Genomic DNA, 15,640 nt, shown 5'->3' on the forward strand with positions numbered 1-15,640 from the left:
CAAGACGAGCCTGGAATGGCCGACAGATTTCATTCTTAGACTTACCTACAAGCACATATACATCTATATGTGTGTGTGTGTGCATATTTGAATACACCACTGCACAAGAGACCCCCCCCCCCGTCAGAGCTGAACCTCGTCCCACATCAGGACACACACACACACACAGTCTGTTACTCCTCATTCTCTCCAGTTTTTAAAATCCCCCCCTCCTCCGTCTCTTCACTGTACATTGTTACATACAGACACACGTGCACGCACAGACACATACACACGTATAGAACTTCTGGTCAATAACTCTTTTTACAGGTCTGTCTTACTCATGCCTTGCACTAATGATGCTCGTGAATATATCTTGTCATAACTTCAGCCAGTGTGATATAAATATATATAAATATATATATATAAATATAAATATATAAATAATATACTGTAAATAGGGTGTTGCAGTGTAGTCTCTTTTTTCAATTTATCAGTGACAGGACTAATGCTTGCTCGGGAGTTCAGATAATCACAGGAAAAAAAAACTGTACAGTGAGCAGGAATAAACAGCTACAATCTGGGTTTGGAGTTTTGTTGCTGTTCTTTTTTTCACACAAATGGTTAAATTATAATCAATGGTGGTCTTTATAAATGTCCGTAGTGTTATTAACGAAAACAGAAATTGCATTTATTTAGTCGTCTGTCTTGTATCTTTTTTCTCGAAATTGTAGTTTTTCTTGAAAGAAAGAAAAAAACAATATATCCAAAACATTTGGGTTTCAGCTTTTTTTTTTTTTTTTTAGCATCATCATGTCTGTCATTTCTCCATAAGTTTTCTTTTGAGTATGAGATTATAATGCCTTGTCCAGTTCTCTTCCCTGCAAGTTAAACTAGAGACACTGGTTTTTAAAGCTCCGAAGGAGGCGGACACCACCGCCGGAAACACCGCGAGCGTGTCTGCTCCCTCCTTCATAACATCTCAGTAATATATTTGTAAGAACACTTTAACAACTATCAGCTGGCACAGTGGTATGGTGAAAATATGAATTAACACGTTGTAAATGGTATGTTTCCTTTTTGTTCTCTCTCTTTTTTTTTTCTTTTTTTTTGCCGTGAACACTTAATTAAAGCCGAAAACATTTAAATGCAAGCATTTTACAGTACTGTTATGTAATGACCAAATAAATACTGAAATAAATTTGATCATTTATTATTGTAATGGCGTTGTGTGTATGGTGTGTGTGATGTTGTTTGTTAGGATGAGCTCTTATCTTTATACTCCTTATGTTTTTTTTTAATTCTCAGTTTTTAAACTTTTTCTCTTTACCAAAAAAAAAATGTTAAAGAATTTCATGTTTAAATAGTAAATAGAGATGTTAAATTAACAGCATATGAACCCTTATTGGTTCAGTAATTGCTCAGTGTTTGGTCTAACATCTGGATAAATCGGTCCTCGGCTCTCACACAACATTCCCCCTCGTTTCATTTGACCTTGAAATTTTGCTCCAAACGCTCGCATTTGGTGACCTCTCCTCTCTGAATTGTTGGCCTATCCCACTCGGGTCCCCTAGCGGAGGAAAATGGGCCTACAGTGAGGAATTGAAAATAAGGATGAGCGCCATGTCTGATCCTCCGCTTGTGGAGTAGAGCGGACGGCGCAGCGAGCAGATCCCGGGCCGGCCGGCGGTCCCTTCGGGTTTCGGTGGGAGTCATGGCCGACAGCGCTGGGATTCAGCAAGGTTCGCCGGCCATCGGAGCCGCGGGCCTGGTTCCGGCCGCACCTGGAGCCGGGGGGACGGAGGGCTCCGGCGCCGCTGGAGGATCCGCACGTATCGCCGCGAAGAAGGCGCAACTCCGCTCCTCACCGCGGCCGAAGAAACTGGAGAAACTCGGAGTGTATTCCTCCTGCAAAGTATGCCACATTTGCACACAGCAGACTTTCGAGGCACGCGCAGTTTTGCGGGTTTATTCTCTGGAAAGCGTATTTCCTGCGCGAGGTTGCAATAGTTTCCAAAATGCAAGCGCAGCAAAGGAAGCCATTGCCGCACTTCATTTTTTTTTTTTTTTTTTTTTTAATTTTTCATGCACGAGCCAATAAGAGAGCGCTATTAATAACCTGGATGATTCAAAGTGCTGTTATTATTATGGTGGGAATCCTTCCCTGGGGGGGGCGGGGGGGGGGGGGGGGGGGGGGGGGGGGGCATCCAGCTGCAAGCCGTACAGCGGTTTTACAGTGTTACTATGTTTCTGTTGAGGTGGGGGGTTGGTGGACGTAAACATTGGCTCGGCGCTGCTTGTAGGGAGCAGCAGGCTGAGCGCGCGGGGGCTGGACCCCCGCCATGCCCGCAACTCCCCCCAGCCCCCGGCGGGAGGCTTCACGGTGTCCCCGTGCTGCTGTCACGCGGCCACGGTAAATAGAGGGGAGTTTATTTGGGCTTATGCGGGGGTATGATCCGCAGAGAGGGGACGGGGTCTTTGTTTTGACAGGGTGACAGCTGCTGGGGGGGCGGAGTTTGTTGTTGTTCCAGTGCGCATGCGCAGTGCTGCGCCTCCAGCTGATGGTGACAGGCCTTCGCCACCCAGAACCCTCAACAAAGTCTGAGCAAATCTGAATCAGCTACAAGTATACGATGCAGTTAAGGCTGCTGCTTTTCATTCCGGAAGAAATAAGACTATTAAAAGGTTTAAAACAAGTTGTATATAATTTAATATTAATTGATAAACTCACTTTACTTCAGCTGCCAAACTGTGCAATTTAATCTCAAGAGGGCAGTCCCAGTTAATAATGGCATTATAATATACAAAAAACACGATATATTAACACAAACTATAATATATCCTGAATAAGTTCACATTTATTGAACTATCCTTTTATGACACATGTCAAAGCAGACGTTTGAACACAAGAGCAGACATTTCAACGACATTATGCCTTAGTTAGCCATGCTTTCCACCTTATGGAGCACAGTACATTTGTATTCTACTCTTTTCATCTTCAAATGCAGAAAAACATTTGGCTATGTGGAGCTGGAACTCCAACATATTGTAGGCGAGTTGAGATTATGATCACAGCAACTTTCCAAACTCTTCATCTGTGTACTAATCTGGATCACCTGAACTGACCCAACGGATGGTCCAGACTAAAGGGCGCCTCTGGTGGCCATATAGACCTCACAGTTAATGTCATAATTTCTCACAGCGAACACATTTCACTCTGCAGGGCGGACCGGGCTCTGGCGGTCCAGATCCAGCATAATGAAGGCATACGTGAGACGCGAAATGTCACTTATCAGCCAAAAACACCACAGGCCTGCAAGACAGATACACACAAATATCACAAATGCATGTTAGGTTCATTACTGTGCGTCCACAACCCACTGATGGATAAAGTTGCATAAAAGATGGATTTCCTCACATGTGCTAACTGCAGTGATACTTTTCCCAGGCTGAAGGAGCCTGTAAGTGTAATGGCTGGAAGAGTCAAAACCCCCCTCCGACGCCGCCTCAAACCGACCAGCAGTCCAGCGCAGTCAGCCTGCAGGAGCCCTGTCGGAGCTGCTCTCACACTTTGGGTAAGTCAGCATGTACGCAAAGAGAAATTAAAGATGCATTAACTACAAAAGGAATGTGGACTTTTGAGCTATTCGCCGTGTCTTTTCTCTCCCTCGCAGGTGATCACGTGACACATCTAGAAAATGTTTCTGAAGAGGAAATGAATCGACTTCTAGGCATCGTCCTGGACGTGGAGTATCTGTACACATGCGTTCACAAGGAGGAAGACGCCGACACTAAACAAGTCTACTTTTCCCTCTTCAAAGTAATTCCCAGTTTTAATAATCAGTTCATACGAGAACGTGATTTCAAATCTTAAAATGTGACTATTTTCATTGTGGATGTTTCAGCTGTTGAGGAAATCCATCTTACAGATGGGCAAACCAATGTTAGAGGCACAGGAGAGTCCTCCGTTTGAAAAACCCAGCATTGAGCAGGTACATCACAATATTAATACACCCTAAAATCCTGATTCCTGCTCTTTAATTAACATCTCAATATCCTTTCCTCTTTCCTCTTGCCATGTGCTTCTCGATCAGGGAGTGAACAACTTTGTCCAGTACAAATTCAGCCACCTGCCCTCTAAAGAGCGACAAACTATAATGGAGCTGGCGAAAATGTTCCTCAACCAAATAAACTACTGGCAGCTGGAGACGCCGTCTCAGCGGCGCCAGAGGGTGCCCAACGACGACGTGGCCGGATACAAAGCCAACTACACCAGGTAGCAGCACGGAGTGCACGTCCCATCCGCGTGCTTGCGATTCACGTGCATCTCTCACTGTTTTTTAATGGATTTTTTGTGGCGTGTCTTGTCGCAGGTGGCTCTGCTACTGCAATGTGCCTCAGTTCTGCGACAGCCTGCCCCGGTACGAGACCACGCAGATCTTCGGGCGGACGCTGCTGCGCTCCGTGTTCACTGTGATGAGGAAACAGCTGCTGGAGCAGGCCCGACAGGAGAAGGACAAGCTCCCCCCTGAGAAACGCACACTCATTCTCACACACTTTCCCAAGTAAGAGTTTGAAAAACAGTATCTGGAAAACACAGAAGTGACCAGCGTCTGATTAGCCATACGGTTCTTCATGATTTCACCAGTTTACTCTCTTTATATGTGCAACAAGTGCATGCAGATTTATGATATCAAATTGCACAACCACATGTTTGTAAAAGACTGTCCTCGTTGATATGGCGGTTGCTGTGTTTCCTCGGTTCAGGTTCTTGTCTATGCTGGAAGAGGAGGTGTACAGTCACAGCTCTCCGATCTGGAGCCAAGACTTCTTGGCAGGAGCAGCAGGAGGGCAGATTCCGATCCACACAGGTAGCACACGCCCTCCCAGGGTTCAGCACACACACACCTCCTAACAAACACACCTTTTATTGGCATTTTAAAACATTTTTAAGATTTTTTTTTTTTTCGAATCCTTCTTCCCTGTTGCTCCACAGTGATCAGTGCGCCCCCAGTGGCCAGACCCCTGTACTACAGCACCAGTCCGGTGTCTGTGGACCCGTCTGCCGGCGACAGCGTCAGTCCTGCCAGGAAAACTGCCTCTGTACTGGAGCCAAGCCCAGGTATTGCACACAAACCTGTCATTACTCATAAGGCTGAAACTCAGCCAGATCGTTACGTAACAGCTGAGAGTAAACAGGACGCTCCCATGAAGCCAGCCAACATTTAAACATTAATGTCGCAGTTTGATCGATTAGTTCTATATCAGTCTAATTCCAAACAGAATCTCAGAAGAATAATGTTTTAAAGTTGATTCTGATCAATCAACACTCAGAGTTGATTATAGCTAAGATTTTCTTCCATTTTTGTATTCACATTTATTGCTAAGCATCGGAAAGCAAGAAAAAGTCAGATGACAGTGATTCTCTGTGTCCGTGATTCCTCATAGCCGGAGAAAAGCGGAAACCCTCAGAGCCTCTTCACCACGAGGAGAACAAGAGACCCCGGGTCGTGGGAGACATCCCGATGGACCTGATTAATGAAGTCATGGCCACCATCACCGACCCCGCTGCCATTCCAGAGGTAACGGTGACCGAACGGCTCCTTTCGTAAAGATTATTTTTACTATTTTTTTCACTTCAGTGTGGCTCTTAGGATTCCATTGGGATGAATTATCTAAAAAAAAATGAAAGAAAACACAAAAATGAGCTTCATTTACTGAAACATGCAGTGCTAATGAAGAACTGACCAAGGTAATGACAGACGCAACAAAATGCTGGAGAACTTTATACTTTTGCAGACAGATATTGCATCGTGGCATTCTAAAAAGGTTCTTTGTATTTATTAACTAAAAAAAAGTGGTCATCAGAGACTCAGCCGCCTGGTTAATGTATCAGAATTCAAAGATAGCGTTTCCTCTTTATCGCCTCTGCGGCTGTTTTGCACAATAAGTAAACAATTCCATCAAAACCAGAGTGGATGTCACTTAAGTTTTTAGCTCAAAGGTTTTAAGTTTAATCCTCTGCTGCCTGTGAGCAGCAAAAAAAAAATCTCCACAAATTCCAACTTAAGCCAACGCAAGATGAATTGAAAGCAGCCTGCGCTCTCCTGAAGCTGTTTTGTGTTAACTTATTCTTGGAACCGGTGTCTCGAGTGAGTGTCCCCCACATTTGTAAAAATAAGATCCTCTGAGATCTGAAAAAGATGTTGGAACAAGCTGCAGAGCTCGAATAAAGCACAACTCTTCAAATAGCTGTTTGAGCCCGGAGCTCACTGACTGGCCTCGTATGCACAAGTGTAAAAACGCAAACTGCCCCCAAGGCCGGACTTGAACAAGGAATAAATGACAAACCACTGCACCACTGTGTCGTCAATTCCAACCGTGTTTAAAGTAAATTCCACTAACTGTCCAAAAGCAGCTGACACCTCGCAGCGTTTTCATCAGGGGAGAATAAACTTTACTTTTCAGACGACGGGAAGAATTTGCTGCGATCAGGACGACACGTCCAGGCGCTTTCAGAGCTGCGTTTTCTCATCCCGACGGCTATGATGGGATCAAGATGTTCATAATTTTCTAATGCCTCCCCTCCTGTGCAGACCAGCCTGCTGTCGGCTCACTCCGCGCGAGACGAGGCGGCCCGGCTGGAGGAGCGCCGAGGGGTGATTGAGTTCCACGTCATTGGAAACTCACTAAACCAGAAGCCCAATAAGAGGATCCTCATGTGGCTGGTCGGCCTCCAGAATGTCTTTTCGCACCAGCTTCCCCGCATGCCCAAGGAGTACATCACCCGGCTGGTCTTCGATCCGTGAGTGGAGCTACGATACACCTCATGGCGTCCAGAGGTGTAGAGGAGGATCGGTTTGAATTCAGATCTGCTTTCATGGCAGGAAGCACAAGACGCTGTCGCTCATCAAAGACGGCCGTGTGATCGGAGGGATCTGCTTCAGGATGTTTCCCTCACAGGGTTTCACAGAGATCGTATTCTGCGCCGTCACCTCCAACGAGCAAGTTAAGGTGAGAGCGCTCCCTGAATTCTTCCATTTCAACCAGGGCTGCAACTCATGATCTTCATCATCCATTAAGTCGCTTAATTTTTTGTTGTTTGGTTTCTGAATTATCAGTTCAATGGACAATCCAAATTCTCCATGTTTTTTTTGGGTTATTTCTGTTACTTTATTAGAAAACTTGGGGTGAATAAGTGCTCATGTAACAGGCTGCTACTTGAATATTCTGTTAAACCAAAGCTTTAATTGGTGAAATTGTGCTGAAATAGCGCAGGTGTTCATGTTTCTCACATTATAACAACATTTACGACAATTCAAAAGAAACACTGATTCCAAAGAACAACTAACCAGCAAACAGAGACAGACTGCTGCTGGAACTGATGTATCAGTGCAGCCGCCATCTTGGATGGGTCAAATTGATAAACCCATCATTCACCGATGTGAATAACGATAGTGACATGAATAGCTCTGTAACATCTGTAACACTTGTCAAACTAACAACACAAAAATGCATTGATGAAATGTGTTGATTCATTGTTGTAGCCCTAATTTTTTTTTTTTTTTTTTATGATTTTGTTGTATTTTCAGGGTTACGGAACACATTTAATGAACCACTTGAAGGAGTACCACATAAAGCATGAAATCCTCAACTTCCTCACTTATGCTGACGAGTACGCAATCGGCTACTTCAAGAAACAGGTAACAGGAACTTAGTTGTAATCAATATTTGAAAAAAGATGATCCAAACTTTTCCTCTCATTCTTAACACTGTTTCCAGGATCAACTTAAATATGTCTTTGAAATGACATGTAATCACATCAAGTTCCCCAAAGATTAATAGATATAAACAGATCATGAGATTTCTGTATTTTAATTGGCTTTTTCTTTTTTTTTTTTTCTAATCCTTTCTGATTTACGATCCTGTACACAGCTGCTATGAAAAGATATATTCCACCTTTCTTCCAGGGTTTTTCTAAAGACATCAAGGTCCCCAAGGCCAAGTATGTGGGCTACATTAAGGATTACGAGGGGGCCACACTCATGGGCTGTGAACTCAATCCCAGCATTCCTTACACTGAGTTCTCTGTTATTATCAAGAAGCAGAAGGAGGTTTGTGGGGGATTTTTTTCCCTTCTAATACTTCAGTTATGTCCTTTGTGCCTTCTTACTGATTGTATTTTTATCGCCTGTCTGCCACAGATCATCAAGAAGCTGATTGAGCGGAAGCAGGCTCAGATCAGAAAGGTCTACCCAGGGCTGTCCTGTTTTAAGGATGGAGTCCGACAGATTCCCATTGAGAGCATTCCTGGCATACGTACGTCACGTGCACCACAAAGACGTATTTGTTTTTCGTGGATGGTTTGTCGGATTGTAACTCTATTGTGGTTAAACCAACAGGTGAGACTGGATGGAAGCCTGTGGGAAAAGGGTGAGTGTGACTCTGAGCTGACTGTTTTAAAATATATCATCCAGTTCACCTCTTTTATCTTAATTTCAATTGTTTGGACGTTTGGCTAAGCCCCACCCCCCTTAGTTACTGCTGCTAACTCAGTCAAGCCACATCGCAGCTGACCGCCTGTTTTTATCTCAGCAAATGAAGAGCAGAGGTGTTTCTAGAGCGGCTTCAAAAGTTCAGACGATTCCAGCTTTTTCGCATGACAAGGTGAAGACAGCTGCAGCGTGAAATCAACCACAAGAGAAGACGAAGAATGAAGTAGAGCTGCGTATTGTTGCGTGCAGTTGCAACAACCGCGAGTCTTTCAGATCCCAAATCAAGGAGAAGCTTCATTTGGTGGCAAACTTGAGGTTCATTGCTGCCGGTGTTATTGACTGATACTATAGGAATAGATTGCTAAGATTATATACGACGATGCCTTACCTTGGAACAAATGGGGTTAATTAAACGCCTTGACTTGTCCTTTCTTGACACCTCATGTCGCTGTTGCTGCTGTTTGAGCCTCAGGAACACCGTTTCACCATTTTTGCATCTTAAACTGACTTAATTATCCCAGAAAATAAAAATGTGTCAAAGCTCTGAGGCTTTTCTGCAGAGGTTTACTCTCAGAGTGTTCCAGGAAGTTGGTAGTTGATTGCTATTGGTTGATTTGTGTTTGGGGAGGTGGGGCTTAGCCAAAGGTCCAATGTATGAAGCAAGACCCTGACCCTGAGCACCACTGTCAGGCTCAACACTGTGATTTTTCTTGCTTTAGGAAGGAGCTGAAAGACCCAGACCAACTGTACAGCACTCTGAAGGTCATCCTCCAGCATGTGAAGGTGAGCAACAGGAACACACACACATGTGCGCATGCACCACACACATCTGACACTCGTTTCAAGCCGCTCTGCTCCGCTTATCGCAGAGTCACCAGAACGCCTGGCCGTTCATGGAGCCCGTGAAGAAGACGGACGCTCCCGGGTACTACCAGGTCATCCGCTTCCCCATGGGTGAGTCTGCTTCTCCCCACGGAGGAGCCCGTCGAAAACCAGGCGCCTGGAGTGTTCGAACCTTTTCTCTCTCGGCACAGACCTCAAGACGATGAGCGAGCGTCTGAAGAGCCGGTACTACACGACGCGCAAGCTCTTCATGGCCGACATGCAGCGCATCTTCACCAACTGCCGGGAGTACAACCCGCCCGAGAGCGAGTACTACAAGTGTGCCAACTTACTGGAGAAGTTCTTCTACACCAAGATCAAGGAGGCGGGCCTCATCGAGAAGTAGCCGGGAGGGAGGGAGGAGCTTCTCCCCGAAGGCGTAAATGCGTCTGTCGTTGACGGTGAGTCAGTATCTTCGGCCGGTGCTGACTCTGCGGGAGCGGCCTCCTCCGAGATCTGCTGACTGTTTTCAAGAAGTGTTGTCTTTGTTTTCGTTTTATTCGCCAAGTATTGCAGAGGTTTGAGGAAATCGGTGACAGTGGAGGGCGCGGTGCGGAGCAGACGTCTAGCGCCCGCCCGCCTCGGGTCCCGAGGAGTGAAGTACATCCGCGGCGCCGCCGAGTCGTTACGAAAGTGTTCCCGTCTGTATAACTCTATTCTGATGAGGTCAAACGTTTCCCTGAGTTCATCCTGCCAAAAGAGGAATACATATTTTAAATTTGTACAGATTTGAATGATTTTGAAGCACTTATACCCACTGTATATTTTAAATGTGTATATAACATATATTTTCTTTGTCAGAACTAAAGAAATCTTTTTTTTTTTTTTTCACCAAGCCACATAGGGCAAGTTTGACTATCAAAAATGCACTTTTATTTTTCCAAGTATTAGTTGACATAAATGAAAGCATCATCTTCTCTTCAGATTTTGTTTTTCGAATACAATACACTGTTGACTAAGGACTAATTTAATAATTTAGAGTTTATTCTTATTTATGTGCTGTAATTTAGAAGAGCTATGCTTAAGATGAGGTCTTAATTTATTATTTTTGTCCAGCAGATGGAGATTGATAACTTTATACTTTGGAGATAAATGAAAAAAGATTGTGCAATACTATGTAGTTTTGCTGTTTTTTGTATAAAAAAAAAAAAAAAAAGAAAAAAGAAAAAAAGGTGTTTGTACTTTTCAAACTTTAGGGGGAAAAAAATGCCTTTTGTAATATATCTGGAAAAATTATCTCATGCTCTTTGTACAATTGGTTTTAATGATATAGTATTAGCCTATTTTATAGACTGAATAAAACAGAAGAGAGGCTAAATCTGTGTCTGGAGCTTTTGTAGCGCTTCATGTCATTTCGTTATTTATGGCTGTCAAAAACTCCACGTGGCTCATTTTAACAATTCAGCTGTGTCAGCGTGTTACATGATTCATCCCATTCACCAGCACACACACACACACACACACACACGCACAGGTCAATCATGTATTGTTCGAAGTTAAAGACAGGCAACACCCAGTGACACTCATCACATGAATGTAGAGAAAAGTAAGGAGAGTTCAGGCCACATCACCCACAAGAACACACAGTTAAAAAGATCCAATTCAGAATTTATTAGGCGTGAATATGTAGCCGGGTTTAAAACATTACAGTGACAAATACACCCATTTTAAGACTAATTTAATTTTGTATCTACTCAAGGAGCAAAACTGAATGAAAAGTAAAATACAGAATCTTCAAATAGGGAAAGCAAAGCATGAAAATGGATCTAAAATTGAAAAAATCTTTCTACAGAGTAACAACGCATCCATAAAACAACAAAAGCGATCACTATTCACACAGGGAACACATCCCAAGGTTGAACATGGTGACTCGTCACCGACATCCAACGAAGGACTCGTTGTACTTGTTGAAGGGCTGCTGGCTCCTGGCCGCCTTCCTGGACGCCTGCACAGACCTCCGGCCGGGCTTCTGCTTGAAAATGGGCGAGCAGAGGAACTGCAGGTCCGTGAACTTGTCTCCACGCCGAAGCTTCCTGCCAAAGTGAGAATGGGGACTGTTGAGAACCATCGCAGCGCGAAAAGGGAATTCAACCCATTTTTCTGGAAAGGTGCTCACGCGCTCAGAGACGGCTCCTTGTAGTTGACGGCCGTGGCGCTGCGGCGCTTGCGGGAGACGACCGGGGTGGAGCATAGGCGGTCGGACGGGTGGGGGTCGCCGCGGGCCGACTTGTGACGGGCTGCTGCGGGGGACAGATTGGTCATGTCACACAGACTCAAGCCCCGCCCTGCCGTCCTGACCCCGAGCCCACCTGCAGAGAGGTCGACACGACGGGACGCACAAGAAGGAGAGAGGGAAAGGAGGGAGTGAATTCAGTCACCAGTGAAAAGTCGACACATGGAGAAACAAGACCCCGGTGAGGAGACCCTGGTGTTGGAGAGAAACAGGTTGACTTACGTTTCTTGCACATTTTGAACCTCTGCGGGGTTTGTTGGGGTAAAAGGGTTGATGTTTCACCGGGGTAGTCTCCGTAACCAGACAGGACGTCGTCCAATCTCATCATCTCGGCCTCGACCAGAGGACTGACAGGGGGCAAATGGCTCTTCTCCAATTCTTCTCCCAGAAGCTCTGCAGAAACACAACAAACAGCTCGTCGTTAATCCAACGGGAGACAAACCAAAGACAGTCATTTCTGCTATCTTTGCTGAACAAAAGCTCATAACATAAAAACGTCACATCAGTCTGTTGTTCTGGTGTACTTCCTTGGCTCAAAATGGTGACTGACCCGTTCTATAAACAACTAAATGTTTACGTTTTTAAGATGATAAATACTCAGACATGCCAGTGTGTTGTTAACTTCTTGTTTTCTCAAGCCCTCGACACAGACATCCAATCAAAACTTGAGGGAGAGAGGGGAAAAAAAAAGCGTTTACCTTGCCGAGTTTTGTGTTGGGATTCGACCGGGTCGGAGCTGATCGGTGAGCTGCAATCAGGTAAACCGTCTCCCTGATCAGTCACTGCGGCCTTTGGACTTGAGTCCTCGTCCTTAAAGACTATGAAAAACAAAATGACGAGAGACAATGTTCAGATACTACAAATACAATAGAGCGAGTCACAAAATAACTAATTTAAATTCTCACTGCTGATCCGTCGTTTTGGAGGGATGTTTTCTTTGAGTGAGATTTCTCTGGAAAGGCGACCTCTCCGAGTGGCGACGGCCCCCGCCCTGCCGGGAGAACTCTGCTTCCGCCTGGTCTTCTGCGGGACATAAAGGCTGTCCTCTGACTCAGAAGACGGTGATGAAGAACAGCTTTCATTCGGTTTAGAAACTTCCGATTGAACCTCTTGTGGCTGTGAAGCCTCCTCACTGATGGGTGAGGACGGCTGGGCGTCCTCTGCTTTGGCCCTGAAGGGCGTGACATGGACCGTCTCCTCGCAGTCAAAGTCAAAAGTGTCGTTAAATCCCAGAGAGGTGTTGAGCTGCTTGTTCTGGGACTGAGGCGCAGCTTTGGCTCGCTTGGCCGACCGGTCCCGACTCTTCGAACGGGCTCTGGGTTTGGGGTTCTCCCATGGTTTCTTTAACGGGGCACGCTCTGGTTTGCGGCCTCTCTCGGGTTTCCGTGAGGCCGGTTCCGGTTTGCTGCGGGGCTGCTGCTGCTGCTGCTGGTGAGGCTTCCTGCAGGGCTGCGGCTGGGTTTTTTTGGCCGGGACAGGTTCAGGTTCAGGCGCTGAGTGCTGGAGTTCTGCTGCATCGCTGGAAGCTGCTGCTTGTTGCACTTGACTCCGGCTGGGACTTTCACTCAACATCACCTGTTCCTGCAGGCGTTCAGACCGCCTCCGACTCCTCTGATCGGTGTTACGACGTCTCACACACACTGTAGGTGGTAACGCAGCTGGTTTTTCACATTCAAGAACTTCATTCTTTTTCAAGGGTTGTGGTTCTAAAAAAAAGAAGAAAATATGGAGAAAAAATTTCATACTACAACTGCTAAATTTGACAAATATGACAGGTTTTTGCGAACTTGACACAAGTGTGATCATTTGAAGACATTCTGAATATTTACTGTACATGAAAAATAAGTGGTACTTTATTCACTTTTTAATCATCAAAACAATGAATTTCTACCTTTGTTCTTGAGACTAAATTGAGTTAGCAATTTTAAATGAAATAACACTTAACTAAGGTGACAAAACACCTATCTGCTACAGAAAATACTTAGCATATGTTTTTGAAAATACCTGAAGTACTTGGTGAAGAGTCGCACAAAATTTGCTCGTCAAGTGTCTCGCTGCTCCGCTTTCTTCTGTAAATTTGGATGCAAAAATTCAAACTCAAAATCAAAGTTGGGGAAGAAAACTGATAGAATCTTTGTTTCAAAAACTCGCCTTTTGGAAACTGCACATTGTTGGGATCCAAGGAGATCGTCTGTAGGCCTCTTCTAGATCAGAAAACAAGGGAACAGTGCAATTCAGCACTTCAGTAACGCTTCACTAGCAGAGCTGTGCAAACTAGATAACTGAAAACATCATGGAAGAACAATTTGATATGAATAAGAACAGTCTGGGGGAGTTTGAGAACCTACGTCTGCGACACCGGCAGCCAGAGCTTCTTGATCTTTCAGCTTCCTCTTGAGCAGCAGCAGGTGAAGAAACATGGCCTGCTGCTCTCTCTTCAGCTGGAGGATCACCACACTGGCTTGCCTCACTTTCTCCTTTTCAGCCTCCAGAGCTACAGCCAGCTCCTTGTTGTTCAGCTGGACCCCCTTGAGGATGGTGTTTATGGAGTTATTCCCTGGGAGAAAAATGCAGCAACAATTCACAATGTAAATGCAGTACATATTTATTAAATACTGGTGGGTTATGCACTATGGGGGTATACGTTTTGTAAGAAAAAAAACTCTAATGTAACAAAAGAATAAAAGCTTATAGTTAAATAGTAGCTGATGGTTTTGCTCACCGTTGTTTTTGTTGATCATCCTGGATCGTCCCCTGCCTGGAGCGGAGGCTCTGGACAGACGTTTGTTGTTCTTGTCCTTCATCTTCTCCTTGATGTCCTCCAGGATCTGATTGAAGGTCTTCCTCTGGACCCGCTCTCTCACCATGATTCAAGACCTACGATCTAACATAAAGACACTACAGTGGGTTATTTTTATTAAAGCGCGACGACAACTCAACAAACCCGTAGCTATAGTGCGAGCTAGCATGCTAGGCTAGCACGTTAAGAAACGTTTAACGCTTCCGTTACCGGAGCCGTCTCCAGTATCTGGTTAAAGAACCAGAGCGGCGGGAAATGAAACTCACCACAGTGTGTGCAAGCAGATAGTTTATCGATAAATTAAAAAACAAACAAACAGGCTGACAGAATAATTCAGTGCTCCATTCAGTCGCCGTTCATCCGGTCTGTTCAAGAGTTGACGTTCGAATTTGGAACCGCGGCCCCTGATTGGTTGGACCCTGAGTGACGTCACATCCTATTGGGAAAACTTTTCTCCACTAGATGGCAGTAAAGTACATAAAACAAAAAGACGACTACGCTGGATTGAATTGATTTAATTTATTTAGTATTTATTATCTGTCTGCATTTTCTATGACTCCACACAGCAGATTAACTCGCAGCACTGCAATTATCTCATTATAATTCTTGGCATTCTTCTCAATGTTTCCGTCTGTCTGTTGGAAACAAACAAAGCAGAGTAAATAGCCTGCACCACTTGGAGAGAGATGTTTTGTGTGCTTGTTTAAGAGAAAAGAAAATTGGATTAAGACTTATCGAGGGTCAGACTCATTCTGCACCTCCAGACTGAGTGTTTATAATTGACTGCTGACGATAAGAGCAGCAGCACTGCTCTGTAAAGTGCTTTGCTGTATATGGATGGAGCTGATAATTGTGTTAATCTCACAACCTTCTGACAGGCAGTGTCTGAGTTGTATTCCTTGAGGGTTTTCTCAAACTCCTGTGACTTATTCAATCTAAGATTAAACAGTTGCTCCGGAAGGCAGTCAATTATTAGATGAATGCAAATTTTAAATTGCCCTTTGTCCTTCAAGGCATACATATGTGTGATGGAAACAAACATACACAAATACCTGCCTTTTAACTACAGCATTTATTTAAGTGGCCATTACTACTCATTAGGTTTGAATTTGAATGAATACTGGATTAGTTGGTATTTCAACCTTGATCTCATTTAGTTTCCAAAGTCGAAGTCCAACTAGACAAATGGGGTACATTCATGGGGCACAAGGAAGAAACTTGGACCTTTTCATTGCTGCTAATGAGATCCAT

The 15,640-nt window shown here is 44.6% G+C and overlaps 2 protein-coding genes across 3 annotated transcripts; one reads left to right on the forward strand and one right to left on the reverse strand.

Annotated features, from left to right (window-relative positions):
* The first annotated feature begins 1,693 nt into the window (after positions 1-1,693).
* kat2b (K(lysine) acetyltransferase 2B) lies at positions 1,694-10,619 on the forward strand. Its single transcript, XM_030120434.1, has 18 exons — positions 1,694-1,894; positions 3,428-3,554; positions 3,654-3,799; positions 3,885-3,971; positions 4,074-4,255; positions 4,353-4,544; positions 4,747-4,850; positions 4,976-5,101; positions 5,428-5,561; positions 6,576-6,784; positions 6,867-6,993; positions 7,572-7,682; positions 7,950-8,093; positions 8,184-8,298; positions 8,382-8,412; positions 9,194-9,257; positions 9,344-9,428; positions 9,509-10,619. The coding sequence occupies exons 1-18, from the start codon at positions 1,694-1,696 to the stop codon at positions 9,700-9,702; spliced, it is 2,379 nt and encodes a 792-aa protein (XP_029976294.1). The 3' UTR covers positions 9,703-10,619.
* A 374-nt stretch (positions 10,620-10,993) lies between these two features.
* On the reverse strand, positions 10,994-14,785 carry sgo1 (shugoshin 1). Of its 2 annotated transcripts, none has more exons than XM_030120436.1 (10): positions 14,656-14,785; positions 14,312-14,473; positions 13,938-14,146; positions 13,741-13,790; positions 13,594-13,658; positions 12,495-13,295; positions 12,288-12,407; positions 11,812-11,982; positions 11,473-11,665; positions 10,994-11,389 (listed from the first exon to the last, which is right to left on the reverse strand). In XM_030120436.1, the coding sequence occupies exons 2-10, from the start codon at positions 14,454-14,456 to the stop codon at positions 11,230-11,232; spliced, it is 1,914 nt and encodes a 637-aa protein (XP_029976296.1). In that variant the 5' UTR covers positions 14,457-14,473; positions 14,656-14,785; the 3' UTR covers positions 10,994-11,229. The 2 variants fall into 2 exon arrangements, with proteins under 2 accessions (XP_029976296.1, XP_029976295.1); XM_030120435.1 differs by having other exon boundaries at positions 13,741-13,793.
* Between the last annotated feature and the right edge of the window lie 855 nt (positions 14,786-15,640).

Source organism: Salarias fasciatus, chromosome 22, assembly GCF_902148845.1.
Source record: "Salarias fasciatus chromosome 22, fSalaFa1.1, whole genome shotgun sequence".
Lineage (NCBI taxonomy): Eukaryota > Metazoa > Chordata > Actinopteri > Blenniiformes > Blenniidae > Salarias > Salarias fasciatus.